At 38.2% G+C, this 26,753-nt stretch overlaps 1 protein-coding gene and 1 pseudogene across 2 annotated transcripts in view; one reads left to right on the top strand and one right to left on the bottom strand.

The window, feature by feature from the left end:
• CACNA2D1 (calcium voltage-gated channel auxiliary subunit alpha2delta 1) overlaps positions 1-26,753 on the bottom strand; it is a 501,786-nt gene that overhangs the window by 372,823 nt on the left and 102,210 nt on the right. For both annotated transcript variants that reach the window (XM_059396947.1, XM_059396946.1), the window contains exon 3: positions 18,358-18,474. In XM_059396947.1, coding sequence (XP_059252930.1) covers positions 18,358-18,474 — 117 coding nt within the window. The remainder of the gene's footprint in view (positions 1-18,357; positions 18,475-26,753) is intronic.
• On the top strand, positions 19,788-26,562 carry LOC132015355 (actin-related protein 2/3 complex subunit 1A-like; annotated as a pseudogene).

Raw genomic sequence — 26,753 nt, 5'->3', positions numbered from 1 at the left:
TTATGCTTTGCAAATACTGGATGATATTATTAATTCTAAAAATTTTAGATTAATGGCACCAAGTGAGAGGAATTTTTTTAAAATGTATTATTTGTTTTGTGGTATGGGACTACTAGGGTCAGAAAAAGTAGACAAAGTCTCTCGAAAGCCTAATATACATTTTACTTATTAACAAATGACAATATCAGAATCACTAAGCATTACGAAGGAACTAGATATTGAATAAGGTATTTTAGTGATTTTATATAATAATTAATTTAGCCATTTAAATAACTGCTTTAAGCATATTTAACACACTGTTCTTTTTTTTTTTTTAAAGATTTTATTTATTTATTTGACAGAGAGAGATCACATGTAGGCAGAGAGGCAGGCAGAGAGAGAGAGAGGAGGAAACAGGCTCCCTGCCGAGCAGAGAGCCCGATGTGGGACTCGATCCCAGGACCCTGAGATCATGACCTGAGCCGAAGGCAGAGGCTTAACCCACTGAGCCACCCAGGCGCCCTTAACACACTGTTCTAAACACTGATAGGACAGAACAATTCAAGTTTTATCTCTCACTGAGATCTGCTGATTTGTGTTTGTTTATGTTCTTGATTAACTCAATAATTTCCTTTCATTACTAGCTGCCTTTATAAACATGAGTCAATCTATTTATTCTCTGATCAACACTGGGGGAAAAAAGAATATCCAATATCTTCATCACTGCTGGTTCTACCTCCAATTCCTTTCTCACCACCCCCATTTATCATAAAGACAAAAATCCGGCTCCTTGCAAGGAGACGAGCCTGAAGTATTTTCCCTCCTCTCTAATAACAAGAATTAAATACAACGGAATGGTTTTGTTATTTGAAGCATAAGGAAAGAATTAATGTGACTGAATCAGGATTTACTGGGCAAATCAAAACATTTCATGTGGTAATACTTGACCAGTTAACACCACAAGTGAATCAGAAAAAGATACGTCACGAGGGCACATGGGGCGGACTCCAGTCTTCACAGGTTCACGGGAGCTGAATATTATCCACTTTTAAAACATCAGCTGTACCATAAATACGATCGTGCATTTACATAAGCTATCAAGAGTCTTTGGGAGCTCACTGCTTCCTAAAATGTGCACATTATTTTCCTTTTTAAACACTGTCATTAAATGGGGAAGCGGGAAATTACTATTGTCACACAAACACAACAAAAATGTACGCTGCAGGCTCCCTCCGTAACGGACGCCTACTTATGTGGCAATAAAACACTGGCAGATCATAGGGATAATTCCCATGTGTGTGCGGCTGAGAGGAAAAGTATGGCCTGCCTTGACAGGAACTGCCTTTAAGTCTTTAAACTGTCCTCCTTCCAGTATTTATTCAGTAAGCCTTCTGCGCAGCAGAGAAATGCTGTTTCAAATCACTGAGCATGTCTGAAATACTTCAGGGAGAGCAGCTGAGGATCTCTGTGGTAACTAAAACATGGTTAACTTTTTCTGGGGCAGGCATTAGGGGCCAATTGCTGCTTCTTAATATGCTGATTTAGCTTCCAACAGTGATAGGGCAGTGGGTGTGAAATGTCAGCTAAGGACTAGAGACTACATTTAGTGAGGAGAAATTTGATCATGGAAGCGTAGCCACATGAAGCAGGCCTTGGTTCTCCAGGCCAGAAGACTGGCAGACATCTGACATCACTGAAATTAAAGAAAGAGCTATCCCCCTCCAAATTCCCAAAAGATAACATCATTCTCGATATTATAAAGCTCCCGTAAATCATCTGAGGGCAAAAGAATAACAGTGAGTACATTAGACACCTAGAAGAGGTGAATTGTCGCAAGTTCCTTGTATTCTACTAGAGAAACTCAGGGGCTGTCCGTGTTTTACCTTCCCCTCCCATGATGCCCCTCTCCCTCTCTTTCTCCCTCTCTCCATATACCCATCTATTTTAAAGGCCATCTATATGGATGACCACTGTAACTTCCCCTACAAATGGAACGTAAGAGTTTGTTTGCAGCTTCTAGCAGGAAATCCAGCTACTGAGATACCCCCTGAATGAAAACTGAACCTCCTCTTTCCAGAAGGTTGTCCTCTTTGTCACAGAATGCAGCTTCAGGAAGAGTATACCCAGAGCAAGCAGTGAGGAGGGAGGGAAGGGCACACCACCAGCCAACCAAATCAGTCAAATCAACCCTGATGATCCGTGGAGTGACCAATGTTGGAGCCAGATCTCCCTCACATCCAACTGCTCACTGTCTGTAATGAAATGTTGGTCACTTTAACATATCTTAACTTTAGAACCCCAAGTGATCCACTCAGCTCTGCATCTGGGCTTATAGCCCACCAGTGTGTTCGGAGCTAGTAAAATTTACTTACTGAGATGTCAACTAACTGAGCTATATGGAGAGAGTTGGTTTCACTGCTTAGATGAGAGTAATTACCTGCCTGGTATTTAAGCACAAGTTTAGAAACAAGACTAATTCTAATTATTTTTTATCTTTTACCACAACTGTGTATGTTGTAATATCTAGACCACAGTATCCCTAAGCCTCTCCCAGAATATACTTATTTTTCGGTGTAAGAGTCCCAGCACACCATGTGGCTTACAGACACTCTTAAATGGCTCATTTTCTCATATAAGCTGAAGCAATTACACTGAGCTTAATAAAAAAATTAAAAAATTTAAAAATTGGGATTCTGTGATCTCTGTCTTCATCAGCTGACACCCACACATTTTTACATAAGTACTAAAGAACAAGAGTAGGAAAAAGAAAGGAAGAAGGAGAGAGGAAGAGAAAGAAAAGAAATTATTAAGTGTAATAATACATGTAAAATACAGAGTATCTGACACATAGTAAGTCAGGACAGAATGAGGAGAAATGCTGCTATAAAGCTTGGGAATTAAATGGATCTGGATTCAAATCCTTGGGCACAGTATCACCATAAAATAGGGATTATGTTAACACCAAGTGCAGAAGTATATTAAGGATTAAATAAGTAAATGCAAATAAGGTTCTTAGCACAGTGCCTATTATACAGTTAGCACTTAGTAAATTATTGTTATCTCTATTATCCTTCTATCTAAAGTGTTATGTAAGATATTTGTTATTTTTGAAACATTGTACTATTTCAACTTAAAAATGTCATCACTCTACTGAGAAACTGTGGGGATTAATTTCATCTCAATGGATACAATTAGTGAGTCAAAATATGGTTACCAAAAAAAGGCATGGAATATTATATACTATGTATAGTATACGTGTAAATACTATAATAATAGAAAAATATATATATATATAATGTATTTTATCTCCTAAGTTTATACCAGCCCATTCAAGAGGGGATTGTTAATGTGTGCAGTCATCTAATGACTATGGACATTTCTGAAAAATTCAAACTCATTACAATTAACTGTAAGCAAAAATGATTATTGCATAGCCATGTTGTAAAGAAGTCTTCTGAGCAGATAAACATCATACTGGATGATTTATTTAATTCTCTTCCTTTTTAAGAGATCATATTATGTTGTTGTAAAGGAGGAAAAAAATGGCATAGGCAGTAAGGTACAGGGCAATAAATTCTCTGTAAACCCTCTCAGAGAAAATGAGTCATTATGACGTGTTATCAGACTTTGGAGTCAGCTGACCTGGAATTTCTGAGAAAAGACAGTGCAATCAGAAGCGATTGGATTGTCAGGCAACACGAGACCAACCTTTATAAGAGCAGCTGCAGTTGGGGAGTAATTGGGACTAAATGAATAAATTAGCCACAGACGGCGTAGACAGTCTTTTGTAACAAATGCCTCGGCTGTCAAGACACAACTTGATTTTTGCTCTTAACTGGGCCTCGATGGTGTCAGTTGTCCCAGAATACAAGGTCTGCCGATGGCAGGATCACTCATGCAGTGTGGCACGCTGGCGTCCTGCCTAGGGCTGAGATCATGCATGCAAGATAGAGCAGATGAGGTGGTATGTGTAATCAGCAGCTGCAACTCTTACACTGAGTTTTTTTTTTTTTTTTAATAAATCTGGAAGACAGATGTTTGCCCCAGCCAGCCTGTTAATTTTGCACTGATTATGTTGCCAACAACAAAGGCACTAATCTGCAGAGAACAGTATGAGTTTTTGACATTATTATAATAATTAAAAATATATCTATCATTTGAAATTAATTCCAGTTTTAGGAACTGTATTTAACTTATTACACGGGGCCAAGGGCAACCTTGTCACTCCCACCTGAGTCTATCAAAAGCCTTGGGATTTAAAAACAAATATAAAAAAGGGGAAGAAGGAATTAGTGGAAAGAATAAAGATTTCTATTTCCTTAAAAGAAAAGTATAAATGCCCTATATGTTTTTAGTCAACCATTTATATGGCCTAATTCTAATAAATAAAAATCAAACCTTTTTCCATATATAAAGATGTGTTATAAATAGTATTGGTATTGTCTATATCAAAAATACATAAACAGTGGCAGAAAAATATCAAAATAGTGCATCTCAATAGGAGACTGGTCAAATAAACAACAATATATTGACATAATCAAAATACTACAAAGCTATTAAAAATAATTATATACATTATTATCCAGTGACAAAAACATCTCCTGAAAATACTGGCCAATAACACACACACACACACACACATACAATGGCCTTAAAGGGTAATCACCAAAAAAAAAAAAAAAAGTCATTTACTCTAGTAGACTCTTCAGAGTTTTTGTGTTTCATCTTACACTATATGTTCATATAGTGTCAATTAGTTAAAACAAGGTATACTTGTATATTTATCAACATAAGTTTAAAATATAACAGAATCATCTAACATACATATCATCTACCATAGAACCCACAGAGAATAACAGCTCTCACTTTGGATCACATGCAAATGAAAAATGGTTAACTTGCAGTTATACTGGGATTTTTCTGAGGAGCCCCTTATAAATTACCATCTTTACTTCTGGCCTCTGTATTTTAAGGAAGTTGGAGAATAAATATTTGGTAAGTTCCAGAATACAGTACAAAATGAAAAAGGAATGAGAAACATGTCCAGAAATAGAGGAAAGCTAAAGAAACCAGGGTTCCTTAGGTTACAGAGCTTAGCATATTAAAAAACATGGGCTTTAAAGAGTCAGAGATGCCTGTGTTTAAAAACCTCTTTCACTTGGTTCTCTGGGTTAGGTAGTTTTGGCCTTGTTAATTAAGACCTCTGATCTTCAGACACCATAATGTGCCTGCCACATAAGCTTGAATTTGATAATATGTGTAAAGAATTTAAAACAATGCCCAGCAATAATGATCATTCAGCAAATGAGAATCATCATTACTTGCTAAGAACACAAAGCTAGGATGACCCGACGATGGTCTGTACCACCTTCAACCCTCCCAATACACACACACACACAAAATGAGATATTCTTGTAAGGAGAAGGCCAATGGAAATTCAATGCACATAGAGAACAGAAAACAAAGTAACTTTAAATTGGACAAGGACGTGGAGGTTAGAAATAATTTCTTGAAAAACAAGCTAAGCAACTAACAAGTTTTAATATTAAAACTTTGGAAACATCATCACTAAAAATGTGTGAGAGAAGAACTAGCCCTTCCTAACCTTGCTGGTTTAGCCCTCCCTAACCTTGGTGGTGTACCTATCTGAGAAGAGAAGACCTGAAAAATGAATTCCCCAAATTTCCTTTAAGATTGATGGTTCTATGATATTTTAATTAAAATTAACAGGGCTTTCTGTCATTCTAATGGTAGATTGTGTCAGGGGATTTTAAGAAGACACAGACAGCTCGTCTTTGCAAATGCAGTTCTTGATTTTAAAAGCTCTAAAAAATTATTGAGAATAGATTAAAAAAACATATATATATTTAAAAGCAGGGCTGGCACTGCCTATCTCATAAAGGGTTTCTTCTACCTGCATGTTACTCAGTAAAAGCTAGAAAACTAATTTACCAAAGAAGGTTTAGAGTTTACGTAATTCTGCAATAGGATAATATGGGGTTCATGGATAAAAAGATAAAGTACACATCACTAGATTAAAAAAAAACAAAGTTAAGAACATTCAGGAACCAGACAGCCACTGGAAGTTCGACTCTATTAAATGCTAAAATGGTGTTCACAATTAACAGTGTCTGATCAGATTCCCTCCAAATTTACGGCATGCTACGAAGTTCAACCCACAGATTCTATTATGTGAATCAAAGAAGGTGCCCTTAGATTAGCCTGGTTTCCCTGGATTTATTTTTATGCCAAACATCACGCTAGCACATTTAAATCAGAACATTTCTATCATGCTGTTGAAACAAGTTTGTAATTTCATAAAACAGAGGTAGAAAGAAAAATGGAATTTTTTTTTTTTTGGCCTCACTTTGAGCTAATCTTCTAACAGTCGCTACAGGTTTCACAACCTCCCAAGTCACCAGGTAAAGATTATGACGATCACCCCAGGCACAGCACTGAACAAATCCCACGTCCATTTCCAGTCCTACCACTAATCACCTGTGTGCATGGCTGGCCAGCTTCACGGGTGTGTGACCTGTGCAGTTGGATCGGGCCCTGGGCTCACTCAGGTGGACCCCACCAGGTATAACACTCTGCAGCTGCCATCTGAAAATTCCTCATCCCTTTTTAAACAGAGCCTCATATTCTCATTTTGTATCGGGCCCCGTAAATTACATAGTCATTCCTGCCTATGTGAGCTTTGCCGGTCACTTTGTGCATCAAATTCTCATTTCCTAAATGCAATCAACAAACCCATCACTCTTTTACTCTAAGTTTTTCAAGTGCCACATTATTAGAGCATTCGTTATCCTGGTCAGATGGTGAACAGAGTTGGGCTCTTCCTGATACCTGAAATATTACTTTTGGATCCTATGAAATTAAGGCAACCCAAGACTATGAAAATCATATTTCCAAAAGACACTTCTTTTCCTATAGATTACAACTTTTGCCTGAAACATTTCCTCGTCTGAACACCTTCTATTAAAAAATTAGGGGAGCTACACCATTCATCTTGCCCTGCAAGTTAAAGGAATACCTGTCAACTACCTTTCTTTCAGAAGTGTTTTTGTTTAGACAGTCATCTAGCGCAGACACTAGAGGGAGAAAATACTCTCTCTCGGTGTGAGAGAGAGTACTTTACAAAAGCACGTGTTGTTTCAAAACCCTTCACTGCTAGCGTTTAAAGAATATCTTAATCAAACAGAATACGATAAAAATGAGAACACTAAGTGTGGTAAAGAGTAGCCTTACAGTTACAGGACATATGGATCTGTTTCCCTCTTAGTGTCATTTAAGAGGTTCTAAACACAGCCCTGGGTTCTTTACCATCCCTTCTGTTTGGCCCCAAATTCCTATCGTTACCATAATATTAGACTGAAAAATCCATAAAGATGCTTCTAAAGTGTGTAAGCTGAGAGAGGATATGTGATGGTATTGCTAGAGATACCCATTTGACACATTAACAAAAGGCATCAAGAAATACGGGCATCTCCCATTTAAGTCAGGAATCTGCCTCAGAAAAACCTGGTATTTTGAGTGAAAATTCTGATAACTGATAACTGATAACATTTATTAGGTGCAATGGAAACAAATCCATCGTGTATCTGCATCAATCCACACCCCCAACCAACTTTTGAAAGCCTAAGTAAAACAGTCCAGTGTGCACTTATCAAATGTCCAAGTGCTTTGAAAAATGTAAAAAACTCTTAGATGAGAGTGTAGAATGCTACAAACACAGCTTCCGGATGAAAAGATGAACAGGATTGTTAACAATCAGCCCTGCCTGGCCTCTCGGAGCCAAAAGAAAGCACGCACACCTCCCTGGTTGGCACCTGGCCTGCTCTTCCAATCATCGACATGGGATTCTGACATGCTACTAACCACATTTGGAATGTAAATCAAGACTCTTCCCAGACCAAAAAAAAAAAAAAAAAAACTGAGTTGGGAGGCAGTAAATATAAATAGTTGTGTTATAGGCATAGAAACCCAGAAACAAAAACGTTGTACTGAGAATTGGTCTACTCCGTGAAAATTGGATTTCAAAAATCAGCAGTCATTCTATTTCAAAAACATTAACTGGAAAGACATTCTGCGTGTTAGGTATGCCTGTATGTTATTTAGTAGCAAAATGAACGTTTTTAAGTGTGTGTTAGATGCTACGGGACAAACAAAATAGATGCTGACATTACAGGAATTAAATCCAAAGGTTCCATGAGACCCCATTGAAGTCAGGATGTCACCTTCACAGAGAGACTGAAGCTGACTGGACAAATGACACATAAATATATTTTGGCTAAGATTATTCAGATGTCACTGTGGTAAGAAATAAGGTGCACAGAGCTACAACCTATAGATTCTAAAAATAAGAATTCAAGCTCAAATATCTCACTCTAGATAGGACTTGGTCAAGACCTTTAATTGTTCTTCTGGGGGTGGGGGTTTCCGATGCCCTGTGAAGGCTAAATGAATTGATGTGCTAAGTTTTAAGTTTAAAGAGGCACACAAGAAACACCAAGTGTTTTGAAGATATATGTAAGTGGTTTTGAATCATTTGCCCAAATTTTTTAAATTCTCTGAGCTTTCCCTTTCTCATCCATAAATGAAAACAATTATACAAACTTTGCAGAATATAAATTGTATTAGAAATATAATTTATGGAAGAGCCTAGCAAAGTGTCTGGACCACTGCAGAGATATTCATTAAGTGCTAATTATTAGTTTGCTCAGCACTATTAAAACTGTAAAAACTTTCACTCTTTTCCATCTAAGTAACCTGCTCCCTCACTCATGCCTCAACCTCGCTATCACTAGAACTCTTAATTTCTTTCATTTCCATCATTTACCACAATTTCTTATTTCTCTGACGTTCCCTATAAACTTACACTTTATCCACATAAAAATGTCTACTCTCTTGAACTTGTCATTCTTTTTTTTTTTTTTAAGATTTTATTTATTTATTTGATAGAGAGAGATCACAAGTAGGCAGAGAGAGAGAGAGAAGGAAGTAGGCTCCCTGAAGACCAGAGAGCCCGATGCGGGACTCAATCCCAGGACCCTGAGATCATGCCCTGAGCTGAAGGCAGCGACTTAACCCACTGAGCCACCCAGGCGCCCGAACTTGTCATTCTTGACCACTACCAGACCCTATGTACCAAGGTTCATGATTTCAAATATTTCAACTACGATTCTTAAGTATCCGTGATGTTTACAAAATATATTCTGCCCATCTTCAACCCAAGATGGATTTGACAATCCTTTCAACTATTACTACTCACATTGTGCCAAGCCTTGTTAGAGAAAGCCAACCTGATTGTGCATATAAGCATTATATTTAAGGAGTGGAACGCTATATACATCCGACCATCCATCCATCCATACATGCATATATGCAAACCAGCAATGTTTTCCTCTCTTTCCTCTGCTTCTTTAAAATGAATTTTCTCTAGACCTTCTTCCCTAAAATACACACTAAATCTTAAAAAGGTCTTCATGTAGACACCAGCTGGCTGGATACCCATTTTAAGTAAAGGTCCCACATTTCTTACTCCCTGTTGCAGACAGGAGTTACCGAGTAAGACTGACACAGAAGTAACAGAATGGGACTTCTAGAAATCTCTTGAGCTACCTACCTCCAGGTTTCTTTTTACATGAAAGAAAACAAGCCTGCAATCGGTTCAAATCACCCATTAGTTGGCTTAAGTATTAATCATATTTGAACACAATTTTATTCCTTGGCTTGAGTATTAATCATCTTTGAACACAATTTTATTCCTTATATATCCTCTAACTTTTCCATTCAGCACTGAATATACAACTTTTATACCTAAAAACAATCTCAACTAATCAACTAAAATATCCCATCTAGATTAAAAATTACAAGTCAAAGCTCAGCTTAAAATTTATAGGTTGGGGCTCCTGGGTGGCTCAGAGGGTTAAGCCACTGCCTTCGGCTCAGGTCATGATCTCAGGGTCCTGGGATCGAGTCCCACATCGGGCTCTCTGCTCAGCAGGGAGCCTGCTTTCCTCTCTCTCTCTGCCTGCCTCTCTGTCTACTTGTGATCTCTCTCTGCCAAATAAATAAATAAAATCTTTAAAAAAAAAAAAAAATTATCTGTTGTCCTGTTCCTGGCTTGGGACTAGTTGGGGCTGAAAAACTTCAGGAGTTTCAGGTTGAGGACTGTGGGAGATTTCTATTTTCACTCTCTGAGCTTTTCCTCCTGATCCCATGCGGACCCTGCTTACCAGCATTTGGCGCTGATTTTAGCAACAGCACTATGAGAAGCTGGCCATGGAAGACACTTTCTTGACTGTAATTACATGTTGGTCCTCTCTGGGAGTGGCGAATGCTCAACACTGACTTGTTCCCCTCCTAGGGTGCTTTCTGTACTGTTTGAAGCTAAGCAGTTCATACAGCTCCAACACCACACTCTGGGTGCCATTTACAGCCCTACTCCTCAGTTTCCATCTGAGAGGGTACATCTATCCTCTTTCTGCTACACTGGCTTTGGCCCTGGAAGGAAATCCTACCGGATCGAGTCACAGACCAGCTCTGTCCTAAAAGGGCTGCCTCTGCTGTGTGGGAGCTTATACCCAACGAAGCTACCTTTCACGGCTCAGCCACCAGGACAGCATGTCTAGCCTCAGCACTTCAATATTTAACATCCAGAGGTATGTATCAAATCCAAATAAATAAAAGTAATCTCAGCTTTGCAAAACAAATAGTAGACTACATGGTCCCTTTACCACTCAGAGTGAAAGGGATACACGTAAGCCATATGAGTAATCCTCACAAAGACATTTATACTAACGTTAAAGAAAAGAGAAAATACACTTTTCTTCGGGGAACAGAAAGAGCACAACATTTCATAATTTTTCCAAAGTAATTTCTCTTGTTCTCATCAGTCTGGATAAATTTATAACCACGAGATAAATTTTGGACTAATGGTCAGCACACACACCCACACAAACACAAACACACACACACACACACACACTTCAGAAAGCTCTTTCAAATTTATATGCAGCTTAGGACCTCATTTTTAGAATATGAAGTCATTTTATGACTTCTGTTTTTTCTCAATATTAGGAAGGCCCGAGGTTTTATTTATCAGCCATTTCATGTACCCACAACAGACTCTTCACTTTTTCTTACTCTGATTTCCCAAGTCTTTAGTGTGGGCCTGAAGATCTCACAGCCCCTTCATCCCTTGCATAAAATATGAACTTCCCCTTTGCCAAGAGAGAAGCAGTCATCCAGTATGAATTTCAGATTGTCTGTACCTGTGAAGTCTTTATTCATATTTAATATCTCTTTTTCTTTTTAAGATTTATTTATTTATTTACTTGACAGACAGAGAGAGAGCAGCAAGAGAGGGAACACAAGCAGGGGGAGTGGGAGAGGGAGAAGCAGGCTACCCGCAGAGCAGGGAGCCCCGATGTGGGGCTTGATCTCAGGACCCTGGGATCATGACCTGAGCCGAAGGCAGATGCTTAATGACTGAACCATGCAGGTGGCCCCATATTTAATATCCCTTTTGTCTCAAGTGAAAAATACCACTATCTGTTCAAAGATAAATCACATGACTCTGATCTTCTCTGTGCCTACTTTTTCTGGAATCAATCTTCAACATTCAGACATTCTTTCTTATTTTCAGATGTCACAGGTTCCTTCCCTTCTATTAACATGCTTATATTCTCAACGACAAACAGAAAAGAGAAACAAAGTCTTTAATAGTACTCCATGTTTCTCTTCCTGCACTGTGCTACCAAATTTCATGAAGAAACAAACTTCTTGACAATTTCTCACAATCTAATCACTTTTTAACACAGTAGCTTTTATTCTGTTCCAATGAATCTATTCTCGCAAAGGTAAACCAATAACTCCTAATACTAATAACCCAAAATAATACATTTTTTGTTCTTCTTTGAGTCTCTGAAGAATTCCACATTTCCTCCTGAATCTCTTTACCTCTTTAGACCCAATTTTCTGAAATTTCTTCCTATAGCTCCACGTTAAAATCTCTAGAGATAAAGGCGAGGAATCTGCATTTTAGCAAACTCTGGAGGCATTTTTGACAAACATGAAAGAGACAGAACTATGGAATTAGGAGCTAAAGAAACATGTAAGAAAACAAAACAAAACAAAACCATTAGGTTAAACAACAACTAATCCTTCCAGAAGAAAGACCCTACTTAAGAGTCATTGAAAACATTTGTTATTTTCTTCTTTTCATTACCTCATTATAGCTCAATATCAAGGCTGAAAAAAGAGTTGGGCATATTACAGTACTTAAAGCTTTATAATAAATTAGAGTCATTTCAATTAAACTTACCAGGACACCAGAGGGAGACAGGATACACCATAATTGGAAAAGTGTCACTACAGAAATTCAGTTATCATAATCTTGCTCCTTTTTTCTTTGAGCAAAATCTCTGAAAACCTTCATTTACTCAGTAGGTCTCCTTGGCCATGCAGGTTGATGAACCATGAGACCATGATCTCATTCACCTCCATCTTTCAGAAGGCACCACTCGAAGCTAGATCATTTGGTTAAAGAGATTTCTCCAATGAACTATTCATATACAGTTGCAGATTTTTCAGCCTAGATCAGGCCAAAATAAATGTTGGTAACAACATTAAATGATCATTGTGGTTTGGGGGTGTTCTTCTGGAGGGGGTTGGTGCTTGTAAACACTCTTTGAGTATGTCTTAGAACAATTCAATAATGTTAGCAATTAATGTTAATATTGATTAACATTAATAGTCATCACATTGAGCCATTTTCTGAGAAAAGGATGTAATAAATGCCAGAGAAATAGTCACTCAGCAGAAGATTTTAAAAATAAAATGGTCAAAATTACCAGTGTGGGCTTAGAAGAGGGTAAAAAATCTTTAGACAGACACCTTAAAATTGAATTCCACCACTATCTCGTGTTACCTGTATAAGCCTTAAACAAGAACACTAGTCTTGTCTGAGTTTCCTCATTTATAAAACAAGAATAAGTAGATGTTTCGTGTGCCTGTGTCATAGGCTTTCTGGAATATCAATCATTAGAAACATGTTTTTATATGGTCATAAAGACAAAACAAAACAAAAAACTAAGTTCAAAAGTCTGTTTTACTTTTATAAAAGACATAGTTTTAGGGCGAAAGAAACTAAAACTTTTTACATTGGTTTCTCTTTCAGCTTTAAGGCTGGCTGAAGGAACACACAAAAAGACCGTAGCATAAAATGAATGTGAATAAAACATCAAAATCAATGCTGAAACGAAAAAAAGACAATCTTGTCGGAATAGTTTAGAGTCAAACACATAAACAAATTCAAGATAAATAAAAGGCAATAAAATTAGTTTTAAATCAACAAGCTGTTGATTAAAAATGTAAGGTTCAAAACCTTAAAATCTGTGTACATGCATACATAATAAAATATATCACAGATATTAAAAAGTAATCATAGAACTAAATGGAAGGAAGGAAGGAAAGAAAGAATAAAGGAAGGAAGCAAGTCCCACGTCAGGCTCCCTGCTCAGCACGGAGTCTGTTTCTCCCTCTGACCCTCTCCCCTCTCATGCTCTCTCTCACTCTCTCAAGTCTCAAGTCTTAAAAACAAAACAAAACAAACAAACAAGAAAACTGAATTATCAACCTAAACTGGCCATTTCTTCAGTAGATACATGAGTAAACAACCAATTCAAGCTACTTCTTCCTCTTAGGTTGCTCATCTTGATACTGAAGAATAGAGGCTTAAAATTTTCTCACATTCAAATAAAAAAGAAAACTTTTTCAATACTGTATATTTTACTTCATTTAGTCATTTTTTGAAGATGGCTAATTGATACAGGAATCCCTTAAAAAAATTCGTAGCCTTCCAGAATATTCTATCAACTGGAATATCCAAGTCTTTTTTTTTGTTCTGACTAATCCTTCGAAAGATTTTATTTGTTTATTTATTCTTTCTATCATTGGACTTTTTCCTTTTTTTAATTTAAATTCAATTAACTAACACATATTATTAGTTTCAGAGGTAGAGGTCAGTGATTCTTCAGTCTCATATAATGCCCACTGCTCATTACATCACACACCTTCCTTAATGTCCATCACCCAGTTACCCCATCCTGCCACCTCCTTCTCCTCCAGCAAACCTCGGTTTGTTTCCCGTGGTTAAGAGTCTCTTACGGTTTTTCACCCTCTCAGATTTCATCTTGTTTTATTTTTCCCACCCTTCCCCTATGCTCCTCCATTTTGTTTCTTGAATTCTACAAAATGAATGAGGTCATATAATAATTGGCTTTACCTGACTGACTTATTTTGATTAGCATAATAAATACCCTCTAGTTCCATCGGCGTTGTTGCAAATGGCAAGATTTCATTTTCTTTTTGACGGCTGAGCTGTATTCCATTGTATATATATATATTATATCTTACTTTATCCATTCATCTGTCGATGGACACCTAGGCTCTTTCCAGAGCTTAGCTATAGTGGATGTGGCTGCTATTAACAGTGGGGTGCATATTTTCCTTCAGATCACTGTATTTGTATCTTTGGGGTAAATACCTAAGTAGCGTAATTCTTAGTCACTCTGATGAACAGTAATTTATAGCAAATTCTCTAGCCTTCCTTTCATCCTCAACGATTATACACTTTTTTAGACCAAAGGATATATTTATATAGTAGGTAACTCTTAAAATGCAAATCAAGTCTGACACCCCTGAATTTGAATGCTCTTCCACTCTTGCTAATTCAAAGTATAGTTTTATACCAGAAGTATCAGTATCACCTGGATACTTATAAGAAATGTAGTCTCTCTGGCCAGGACTACCGAATAAGCTTGTACATTTTAAGAAGAGCCACAGGTGAACCAACACCATTAAAATTTAAGAAGCACTGGCATAGATTAGTTATTAGATACACTTCCTTGAACAAGTTAGAAGATTTCTCGAAGACCCAGTTTTCTCATGGAAAAATGACACTAATAATGATGTCAAGAGCTTAGTCTTATTACAAGAAGTAATTAGATAATGCTACTTAGTAAATACTCATAAGGTCAATCTGGCATTAAACTTTATCTATGTCAAATTTGTACATTCATGGTATTTTCTGGTATGTTTACTTGTGGAATTACATTGGCATCCCACCCAGATAAATTAAGCCTTTTAGTCAAGAAGTCTCCCAGAGTATAAGCCTACAACAAAAATAGAAGTTAATTAATAATGCCATCTTGCATTCATTTACAGTACAATGTAGCACCTGTTTTTCAATTAGCCTCAAAACATTTTCCTTTGAAATAATGTGTGTTCTGTTTTTGTGGAGTCAAAAAAGTTAAATAAAGAATTTAGTCTGAAAACAAACATGACTCTTTCCCCCTGACATATAATCTAATTCCACATTTAATTAGTCATTGTGATTTCTGTATTCTGCCATTAATGCATTTAGGATAGTCACTGGTCCCCCACAGGACTCAAATAATGTGCCAGGTGTCTAGAGCTTTAAATCCAAATGGTGAAAAAGAAACTCTCAATAGGCTCAATTTTAATCCAATTAAAGCAAGAGACATGATATTTCATTCTGTGATCATTTTTCATGGGACTTTTTTTTTCTTTTTTTCTTTTTTTTTTTTTTTTAGATTTTATTTATTTATTTGACAGACAGAGATTACAAGTAAGCAAGAGAGGCAGGCAGGGAGAGAGAGGAGGAAGCATGCTCTCCGCAGAGCAGAGAGCCCTATGTGGGGCTTGATCCCAGGACCCTGAGATCATGACCTAAGCCGAAAGCAGAGGCTTTAACCCATTGAACTACCCAGGCACCCCTTTCATGGGACTTTGATGTCCGGATTATCTACTTCTTATGTTTGGAGGAAAAAGGTAGGCTGATAAAAATTAGTATAATTGGAATCCTTTTCAGCTGTCATTGAGTGAGTTAATTAATTAATTACTTAAGTAGAAAGTACTTATTTTTATTAAATAAACTTTTATTGAAAACACACTTTAACATTTGTAAATGATGCGTAAAAATGGTATTCACATACCCAAAATTTACGAGAAGAATGCTTTGAATCTTCCAGTAATGAAAACTTACTTTACCATGGATAAGTCATGTAAATCTTTCTTAAAAATTAAATGTTTCAACTTCTGGCAATATGGCATTCAAGTATTCCAAAGAACTTTCCTTTTATATTACAACAAGATTTTGGATATCTTAAGAAGCATAAAGATTTATCAGTGCCAAAAAAGCAGGCAAAATTTCTGAGTGCCCAGATATACAGATATATAATAGAGTAAGCTAAAAATCTGAACTGTGAGTGATAAGTAAACAGGACATTCGGAGCTGTCCTGGGACAAATTCTTATAACAGCACTGTGATTTATAGACTAAGAGAAGCTAAACACAAGCCCCAGCAGTGTCCCTAGCAGAAGATATATAGGAATTTTACAAAAGAATTTTAAATTATTATTTAATAGAATAAAAACTTGCTCAGTGGCAAGAAGAGTCTATTTATAAATGAGAAGGACAAAATACCATAATGATATCAATCTTCCCAGTTTGGTCTGAGTCAATGCAAACACCAATCAAAATCCCAGGAAAGATTTTCTTGGATAATGGCAAGATGAATCTAAAACTTAGATTAAACTTAGAATCTAAAACTTAGATTGTGAAGGTTCAAAAATACTCAAGATCCTTCTGAAGAATACGGGAAGGGACTGGGTTTGCCAGAAATCTAGCTTGATATTTGGAGCTCTCTGGGTAAGGCAAGCTAAAAAATGGCCATGGAAAAATTGGTTGGAAAAACATTTAATCTGAAGTGCAACGTAGGGACCTGTGGTTAAGCATCTGCCCTTGGCTCTGGTTATGATCCCAGGGTCCTGGGATAGAGCCTGGCATCAGGCTGATGCTCAGCAGGGAGAGCTTCTCCCTCTGCCTCTCCCCCTGCTTGGGCTCTCTCTCTCTGTCATATAAGTATACATATATAAATGAATGAGTGAATGAATGAATGAATAGAAATAAACTGCAATCTAACAATGTATACTGACATTAGTTCTGAGTAAATCAATCTGAAAGACAGAACTTTTTAGAATAAAATATATAAAAAATGTTTACAATCTCAGGACAGAGAAGGATTTCTTAAAACACACACCCTGAAATACTAATAACTTTTTTTTACTCATAAGTTTTTTAAAAGGTCACTGTGACTACATTAAAATGAAGAATGCATTTTGTCCGAATACATCACTAGAACAATGAAAAGACAAGTCACAAGCAAGTCACAAAAAGATATTTTTTGCATTACACAGAATTTAAATGAGTTACCATCAAGAATACATGACCAAAAATCAATTTAAAAAATTAAAATGTGCAAAACATATAAACAGGTATTTCACTGAAGAAACAAAAATGGTGAGTGGATAATGAACTAAGTTGTCTTATGACTCATGACTAAGAAGGGGAGGTTCTACTTTACACTTTACTTCCATTTGCCGGTCCACAATTAAGAAATCTGTCATGGCCATTTATTGGCCAGAATACGGATCAGTGGGGACTTGTGTACAGCTGGTGGAGGTGTAAACTGATAGAACCATTTTGGAAAACAATATTCATATCTGTGAGTACACTATGGTCATTAATTCTCCTGTCATGTATATAACACCCTACAGGTATCCCTGCATTTATGTACCACGAGACTTGTTCAAGAAAATTCAGCAGCAATATTCACAGTAGCACTCATCTGGAGATAATCGAATGATAGTTTGCCAACAGAGAAGAAATGAACCAATGGAGATAAGCCCTCATAAGATAATTTTCAACTGTGAATGAGAGTGAATTTAAGCCAAGTGCAAACACTCAGATAAATACACAAGTAACACTAAGGGAAGAAAGCAAGTGTTGATGGCTGTATACACTACAATATTTTAATAAAGCTGAAAAATAAGCAAACTCACAACCACCATGTTTTGCAAAACATTTATGCGAGGTGTGTCTATTTTTAAAAAGACAAGAAAATGAGTCCTGGCCGCCTTACAGGGAAAAGGGATGATTACAAAGACAGCTTGAAGGGTACTGGCAATATTTGTGGGTCTTATGTTGTATCATAGATTTAAACATGATGAATGTGCCACATAACTTACAAATGGATAAACAGATATATGCCCCAATTAAATACACTGCTCCTATGTTATTAAATCACCTAACATAAAAAATGAACTAATCATCAGAAATACACTGATTATTTTGCATTCCACTATGAAACTGTGATCTCTCACCTTTTAGGAACATGTTACCTCGACACTGTTTCCAAGGTAAAGGAAGCATACTAGAGAAAATGAAGTATGAAAAATAAATAAGAAATGGAAAATAATAAAATGAGCAGATCCAACTTAAACTCACCACCAGAGCTTTAGATCTGTTGCTTAGAAGTTTCTCAATATCCCTGGCTGCAATTTCCACCAGCTGCCGTGCATTATTTGGCTCCACAGTATACAAATCTTGATACTTTTCATAAATCTGCATGGAGAGAAAAGAAAATTAATAATAATTGCTTATGTGGTTCCTAAGTTCATAGTAGAATGTATTTTAAACAGACCCACTTTAGAAAGACCCACTCTTTCCTTTCTTCATTGTGATCTTTTTAGAATGTGGATGTGTCAAAAACATGTATGTAAGTAAAAATTTGCTATCAGACCACCAGCTAGCATGCCCTGTTAAAAGGCTATAAAATACGGGCACCTGGGTGCCTCTGTGGGTTAAAGCCTCTGCCTTCGGCTCAGGTCTTGATCCAGGGTCCTGGGATAGAGCCCCACATCCAGCTCTCTGCTCAGCAGGGAGCCTGCTTCCCTTCCCCTCTCTCTGCCTGCCTCTCTGCCTACTTGTGATCTCTGTCAAATAAATACATAAAATCTTTAAAATAAAAAAAAGGGGGGGGGCTAGAAAATATCTTGTACCACAAAGATCTGTGTACACAATTTTTTAAAGGTCTTTTTTTTTTTTTTTAAGATTTATTTGCAGAGAAAGAGTACAAGCAGGGGGTGCAGCAGGAGCGGGGAGGAAGCAGGCGCCCACTGAGCAGAGAGCCTGACGTGGGGCTCGATCCCAGGACCCTAGGTACGTGACCAGACCTGAAGGCAGATGTTCAAACAACTGAGCCACCAGGCGCCCCTGTGTATTTCAAGTTTGTGACTTGAAATTGTACCTCCCTGAATGCAAAACCTGGTCTTAACTGCCGTTGGGATTTTTTTTTTTTTTTTAAAGAAAGGTGATGCTAGAAAACAGTAGGACAGAAGCATGGCAGGTCAGACTTGGAGGACGTGTGCAGCGAACCAAGGTAGGAGGAAGGGGGAACCAAAAATGTACTGAAGGAGACTCCCCACGGTTATCCTGCCAGCTACAACCACTGAGATTAAAGTGTATGCTGCTAAACCTTATGAAGGGAGGGGGAGAGAGCAGAGAGAGAGGGGCAGGGAGAGAGGGAAAGAGAGAGAATGAAGCCTCTGCTCCGGTTCACCCAGGTAACAAAGGGAGCTTTACTATACAGAAGGGCTGAAAGTCACGGAGGTCTACATTCAAGTTCGGTTAAATTTGTAACTGTAAATATTTTTCATTAGCTAACTGAATCTTTGGGGTTTGGTCTTCTCTGAATCACTGAATCAAACTATGCTGGAAGCAAGCTAGGCAGCAAAAGAAGCCTGTAATTTTGCCTCCCATCAGTGTCCATAGAAGGATTTCCCTGGAGTGGCCTCAGATACACCTGTTTTCAGAGCCCGCGCACTCCTGGCAGGGGGGAGGAATTAAAGAAGGAGGGGTGAGGAGAAACAGCAACCATGCTTGTGGCTACAGGGCTGAGCCGAGTAGGAAACCCCTTATGCATCCAACAGATGGGTTGCACATGCATGACTAAACCATCTTTGAAAGCCAGGGCCTGGCAGGTTTTTATCGTCTTAGGAGAAGTGAATCCAGGGCACATGCAGGAACCAGTTCAACCCTGTTTTTTCTGGCTCAACTCCAGCGTGTGCAATACTACCAACAGGTCCTACAGCCTGCTTCCAGCTGACCACGGATGCTACTGGTATACGCTGCTTTCACATATGCACAGATGCATACGCTACCATGTATTTGTAACTGAACATGTTAGTTTTACATGAAGTTTTCATATTTTTAGGGGATTCAAAATTAATCATTTTAAAAGATTTAAATCCAGCTTTTACTAATTTTTTTTAACTTATTCAAACTATGAGGTTTTTCTCATAGTCATTTAAATTTTGACCCTATAGGTTCATCATCCCAACTATTCAAGGCACAGTCATCCGGTCATATAAAATCCCCACATTCAGTTTTATTTGGAATTCCTGCCTATTACTGGATTGCTCAGACTTTCTGCTAAGGGGCAGATTAAGGAGTCCTGTTTTAAAGACCAAGTTCCCCATGAACAACTCCATCCAGCCCAAGGCTCTCTCTTTCATTTGAGCCTAAGATGACATCCAGGAACATGAAGTCCTGAAAAGATTAATTGATTTGGGGTACAAACAGATAAACCTCAACATTACTGTAATTGATCCAGGGCATTTAGTTCTTTACAAGAAAACCAATAAAGCTAATTGGTGTGCAAGCACTTGTGCTTTGTGCCGTTAATATTGTGTTCATTTCTAAATGAAGTCTGACCTTCTTCCTGTGGTACAGGGACTAGGACAGAATTCAGAGTCGGTAGAGATCAGTTCCAAATATGCAATCTGTACTTTGCATTATGTACGAAACGTAATATCACTTATTAAGTCACTACCGACATATGCCAGATATAAGTTCTTTAAAGAACGAATGGAGTATGAATCAGACAAAAACAATTCAGTTCAAGTATATGCAAATCCTCTCAAATAGATACAGAAAATTCTCTAAAGTTGATTCTAGGGTAATTTTTTCATGCTTAGAAAATTAAAAACAGAAAACAGAACCTAATTCACAAAGAAACTTTAAATAAGCAAAGTCAAGGAAGCTTACATCTGCAGCCCCAATACAAATATCCTGTTGTACTCTGTAATGTATAAAACCACCTTTGAAATGTTTCTTGGTAATAAAAATTAATTAAAACCATATAACTGCCCCCACCAAAAGAACTAGTTCTTTTGCTTGTTTTATTAAGATTTTATTATTTATTCATTTGAGAGAGAGAGAGAAAGAGAGAGAGCACAAGCAGGGGGAGGGGCAGAGAGAAAGGAAAAGGCAGACTCCCCATGGAGCAGGGAGCCCAATGCAGGGCTCAATCCCAGGACCCTGAGATCATGACCTGAGCCAAAGGCAGTGGCTTAACCGAATGAGCCACCCAGATGCCCCTTTTTTTCCTTTTTTAAAAAACAATTGTCTGTTTTACCATTTTATCCAATTCTTTCCAGAAAAAAAATAAAAGTACACAGTGTAAATAACATGAGCTTTCGATACCAGACAGAGCCCCGTTCAAATCATATGTCAATTCCTCTTATGTTATGTTAACACTAGCTTCCATTTCTTCTACTAGAAAGAATGTAGTATATAATGAGAATCCTAGACAGGATATTTTTCGTCCTGACTGATATACTCATATACTTTCATTTTTCTGCAGTGCAAATCCTCTCACTTCCATCCCTGCCACAAGTTCTGACAGAAAAAATATCTGTCACCTGTCAATTCTTGCTTTCTTACCATCTTAATTAACTGGTTTTAATGACCATTCACTATTACATTCATGGACAACAGGGAATATAGTTTCCCTTCCTTTTTCCACAGGAAACTTCTAAGTCTCTTTGTTCCAAGTCCATAGTTTCAAGATAATCTTCAGAATGGCCGCCTGGGTGACTCAGTGGGTTAAGCTGCTGCCTTCGGCTCAGGTCATGATCTCAGGGTCCTGGGATCAAGTCCTGCATCGGGCTCTCTGCTCAGCAGGGAGCCTGCTTCCCTCTCTCTCTTTCTCTGACTGCCTCTCTCTCCGTCTACTTATGATCTCTCTCTGTCAAATAAATAAATAAAACCTTTAAAAAAAAAAGATAATCTTCAGAATGATACATTTAAAAATAATCTCAAGTATAATATTAAAAAGTGATACCACTCATTGATATAATTACTTCATAAACATACCTAAAGAAATAGTTCAGAAATCAGAATACTTACTATTATGTCATGGAATAACACAGATAACCCAGAGCAAGATAGGCTTCTGAGTTTGGGATGCAAATCCAAATGGGTTCAAAGTGATTAGCAATCACGTTGAAGCTTCTACTCTATATCACTCTGAGGTGTTTCACCTACATTATACCATTTACTCACTTTAAGAAATCTGAAAAATACATTTGATTAACCATTGCATTAGTGAGAATACCGAAATTCAGGCTTTGGAGTATCAGAGTGGAGGCAGTTTGGGTCCCAGATCACATCGTAAAGGAGCAAACCACTGCCCAGGGGAAAGCAGTCGAAGGGGAAATGGTAACATGGCACGTTTAGGCAAAGTTGATCTGTAATACCACTCAGCCCGGGATCTCATCTGGCTTCAGCAGGACATGGAAAAAAAAGAAAGGCTGCTGGAATGAACAAGAAAGGTAGCTCAGCATTAATCTGTCTGCTAGGAGACTAAGTCAGTGATAATCAAGGGAATTTCAACGCAGAGCTTGAGAGATGGACAGTGGGGAGCTGAGTTGCAGCTGAAGGATGATGGTGCAAACCACCCACAGTTGAGGGGCCCAAAAGAGGCTGAAGAGACTGGCCAAGTATTAGCAATCAAATTCAATATCTATGCCAAGAGCATGTAAAACAGCGAATATACTACACATCTTGTCACGGGCTTCCCCTTGCACCAGATGCCAAGCAGCAAAGTTTTGAAGAACACCAGAGATTATTGGAAGGGAGTTGGGAGACACCTTGAAATTCTGCAACTAAGTTTTTTTTCCACCCAGGGGGTGAGAATGGCAGGTCTTAAATAAGTTAAGTTCCCTTAAGAGAAACAGAAATGTCTGCACATTGAGTCTTAAATATGCAAATTTTGACAACCCTTTCCCTCCCATGAAACTCATCTTGAGTAAGCAATCAAGACTTCTGCCATGCCCACAGTCATCTTTCTGAGACAAGTTTTCCTTTTGACAGTCCCCGATGAAAGAAGAGTCCTACACGTTTCCTTACAAATGGGTAGCAATAGTCTAATGTATGACCTTGACCCTGGCCCTCGACTAATTGCATCAAGACATATCAGATCTAGAAGCAGCTCACTTCTGGCTTGAAGGCCTGTGAGGCAACAGGTCCCAAAGATCTGTATAAATGATGACAACACACTGAACCAATCGGATTCTTTCGCCACATGTGAGACAATAGTTCGGTGGATCAAGGGCAGAAGAAGCAGAAGTCTGACTAGTGGAAGGACAGCAGCATGCAGATATTAGAGTACCAGAGGGATGGCTATGCTAGGAGGTATACTGGCCTCCCAGAGGGACCCACTTGCTAAATGCCAGGACCTGGAACTATATGCTGTTACATGGCAAAGGGGAATTAAGTTTGCAGATGAAATGAAATTTTACTCATCAGGTGAACTGAAAAGAAAGGGATTATCGTGGACCTTCCTAGTGAGTCCAGAGTCATCACTAGAGTCCTGAAAAGTGGAAGGGGAGGAAATGACTATGCAAGAGGAAACCGGAGAGAACAAAGCATGAGGAGAAACCCTCCCGATGTTGCCAGTTCTGAAGATGGAGAAAGAGGGCCATAAGCCCAGGGAAGGACTTCCCGATCTATAGGCTGTAAAATAACAAATTTGTGTTTTAAGCCAATACATTTTGGGTGACTTGTCAAAGTAACAATAGAAAATTAAAACAATGAACTATTTGTGAAGAGCTCCTAGCTGAGAGGTAACAATAATAATCAGCCTCTGGATAGTAAGTCTATAATAAACTCCTCAAGTGATTCACTCTTCCAAAAAGCAAAAATGCTAAGAAAGACCTCAGGCTTTGAAAGTCGTGATTAACATTATTAATTACTACTTTGCACCTTTGTTTCATTACTCATTGGGTTCATTTCATTCACAGGAAGAATGAGCTCTATTGTGAGAAATGTACAATTTCCGTTCGACTTTACAAAATAATGAAATTATCTCAGGACTTCTATTATGACCCTCACAATAATGTGAGATTCTGAGATGAAATTCTAGAGAGAAAAGCTAAAAATATCAAAATAGATGTGCACACATTGTCCAAAAATATATGTGAACTGGATGAATATGATCCTACCTCATAATAATGAGAGGGACTAAAAGAAAATGGGACAGAACTCCAACCATCATTATCACTTCACTGTCTTTACTGTCTAACAGGGGTACGTTCTCACATCTTCAGTACTAATGCAGGCAGCAAAGAGATGCCTGTTACCTCAACTGCTTCAGAGACTCAAAAATCAATTTCACTTACTTTTACTGAAATTTTGCAATATGGGATGGCTTCGTTATATTTTTTTCTTCTTTATTAAGTGTTTTGTAGGCTTTTGGACTACTCGTTCCCTAGCAACTGAGAATGTCTTGTGTCTAAAAGATGTATTAACACAAAAGAATGATATAATCTTCTTTCGTGGTCACCTTCAAAGATCAAAGTTCCCTTACCTTAAGAAATTTTGCAATGATTCACAAGTATAATAAAGTCCTTCTTTTGATTTATTGTAAGTTACATCATCAGACAAGCTGCCCAACAGAAAGAGATGTTCAGATATGTGAAAAATCCTTCATCTAAGGTAAAAAAATATCTTTGTCACTAATCTGAATTGATACTAGAATATATTTTACCAACAAAAAAGATTTTTTAAAGATTTACCTTCCTCCATTGAAAATTAGGTGAGTTTAAAAAAATAAATAAATACTGCCATAAAAGAATACACAATATTTACTAATTAACTCCTGATCTCTTCAAACTCTCCCCTCCTCCTCTTTAATTAAAATAGTAAATGATGCAATCTCAGAAATAAATGTCAAGTTTTGAAAATCTCTCACTCTTTAATGTTCTTTAATACATTGTCAGTTGTATTTAACACAACTGGTAAAAATCACTTTTATTTCCTTTCTCCTATAACCCAGTTTTCTGAGATAACGATACTACCTTTGAACTTTTTATGGCTTGAGATTTCTACTTGGCTACCTTTAAGCAAATGCAAACATCATCTAACATAATTTATTAAGTATCATGTTTGTTATATATTTCTTATTTCCTTTAACCAAAATGTAATTTTTTTTTTTTTTTTTACCATTTGGAATGATCAAAGGAATACTTATATTCCTTGGTTTCTTTGCTTTTTTTTATTAAATTTTCAGAATGTAAATTTTAAGGGGACAGACATTTTTGCCTGTTTTGCTCACTGGTACAGCCCAGCACATAACACAGTACCTACACAGTTACTAGTTACTAGTAGTTACTAGTAACTAGTAGATAGTTGTTACTACACCCAGGCCTTGCTGGGAATGTGAATGCTGACTTACAAGTTCCTCCTTGGAATTTAAAATTAATATGTATTTTGAACTCCCAAAAATAACAAAGCCATGTAAGGTGTTATGCAATTAGATAATGGAATGTAAATACAACACCCGAACGAAAATTAGATCACAAAAATAGAGTAAATGCACAAAATGAGGTAATGATAAATACGAAGAACAATAGTGTTCCACTGAAGAGATTCAGAAAATTGTGTTGTCAGAATTCAGAGGGCAATACAATCCCCTGGGTTATGACAGACAACAAGATGCGACTGCCGCCACCCTTTGAGAGATACACGTGTTAATGAGGGAGGAAAGAAATCAGAATGCATGTGACACAGGAATTATTGGAAAATACAGATTGAAAGGCAAAGTGAGACCCGACCATGGGCAGCTATGAAATGCAGGGCACTTCCTCAGCTCGGAGGGGCATCCCAGCCAGGTTGTGCAGGCGGGAGGATCTTGTGATTTCAAAGGCAGAGTGTTTCCCGCCTACATTCAAGAGGTGGGTGAAAAGCCAGCCAGTACCCCCGGGGCAGCAAGATGCCTTCTGGTCAACAGATGTCTGATTTTGGTGGCCGCGGCACTGGTGGCTGGGTGCATGGGGTCAGCTTCTCTGTCAGCGGGAGCTGCCTGGCCTGGGTCATTCATGACGGTACCGTAGCCATTGCTGATGCCTCGAAAACCGAGCAGGTCTCAACTCTGGAAACACAGTTCCTACCCCTCCTAAGTGGTCATTTGTCTCAGAGAATAGCGTTGCCACTGCAGGTCGTGACCGCTGCCCAATGCTCCTTAACGACGATGACCGTGGCTGCTGGGCTGCTGGGCTTTCATGTCCAAACTAGACGTTCCAAACCCGAGCCTCCAGTGCAACACAGTTGCCATGGATCCCTTCCACAGCACAGACAAGAGGGCCACGACTGCGGACCGCAACACAGCCTTGGAGATGCTGCACCAGAAGAGCATTACTCGAGGGTCTGTCTACGTGGTAGACAAGAGAGATTGTTGCAGATTTTGCACTACTGGCATCGATGGGAGCCATGACAGTTTGGGATTTCAGTACGTTAAGCGTCTCCCATCCAGGCCCTCCCAATAATGTGAAGCTGCATGAGCCTCCCAGATCCAGCATGACAAACTGACAGACCGACCAGCTGACAAATGTGCAGATGCAGCCCTGCCCTCTGCATGCAGTAAGGAGAGCCAGCCACAAGGAAATGCTGAAGATGTTTTACACAAATATCACTTGTCGGGGGAGGGGGCACCTGAGTGGCTCAGTGGGTTAAACCCTCTGCCTTCGGTTTGGATCATGATCCCAAGGTCCTGGGATCGA

The sequence above is a fragment of the Mustela nigripes genome, chromosome 4, assembly GCF_022355385.1.
Source record: "Mustela nigripes isolate SB6536 chromosome 4, MUSNIG.SB6536, whole genome shotgun sequence".
Taxonomy (NCBI): Eukaryota; Metazoa; Chordata; class Mammalia; order Carnivora; family Mustelidae; genus Mustela; species Mustela nigripes.
Note: the sequence above shows the minus strand (reverse complement) of the source record. Positions and strands in the feature narration are given on the sequence as shown.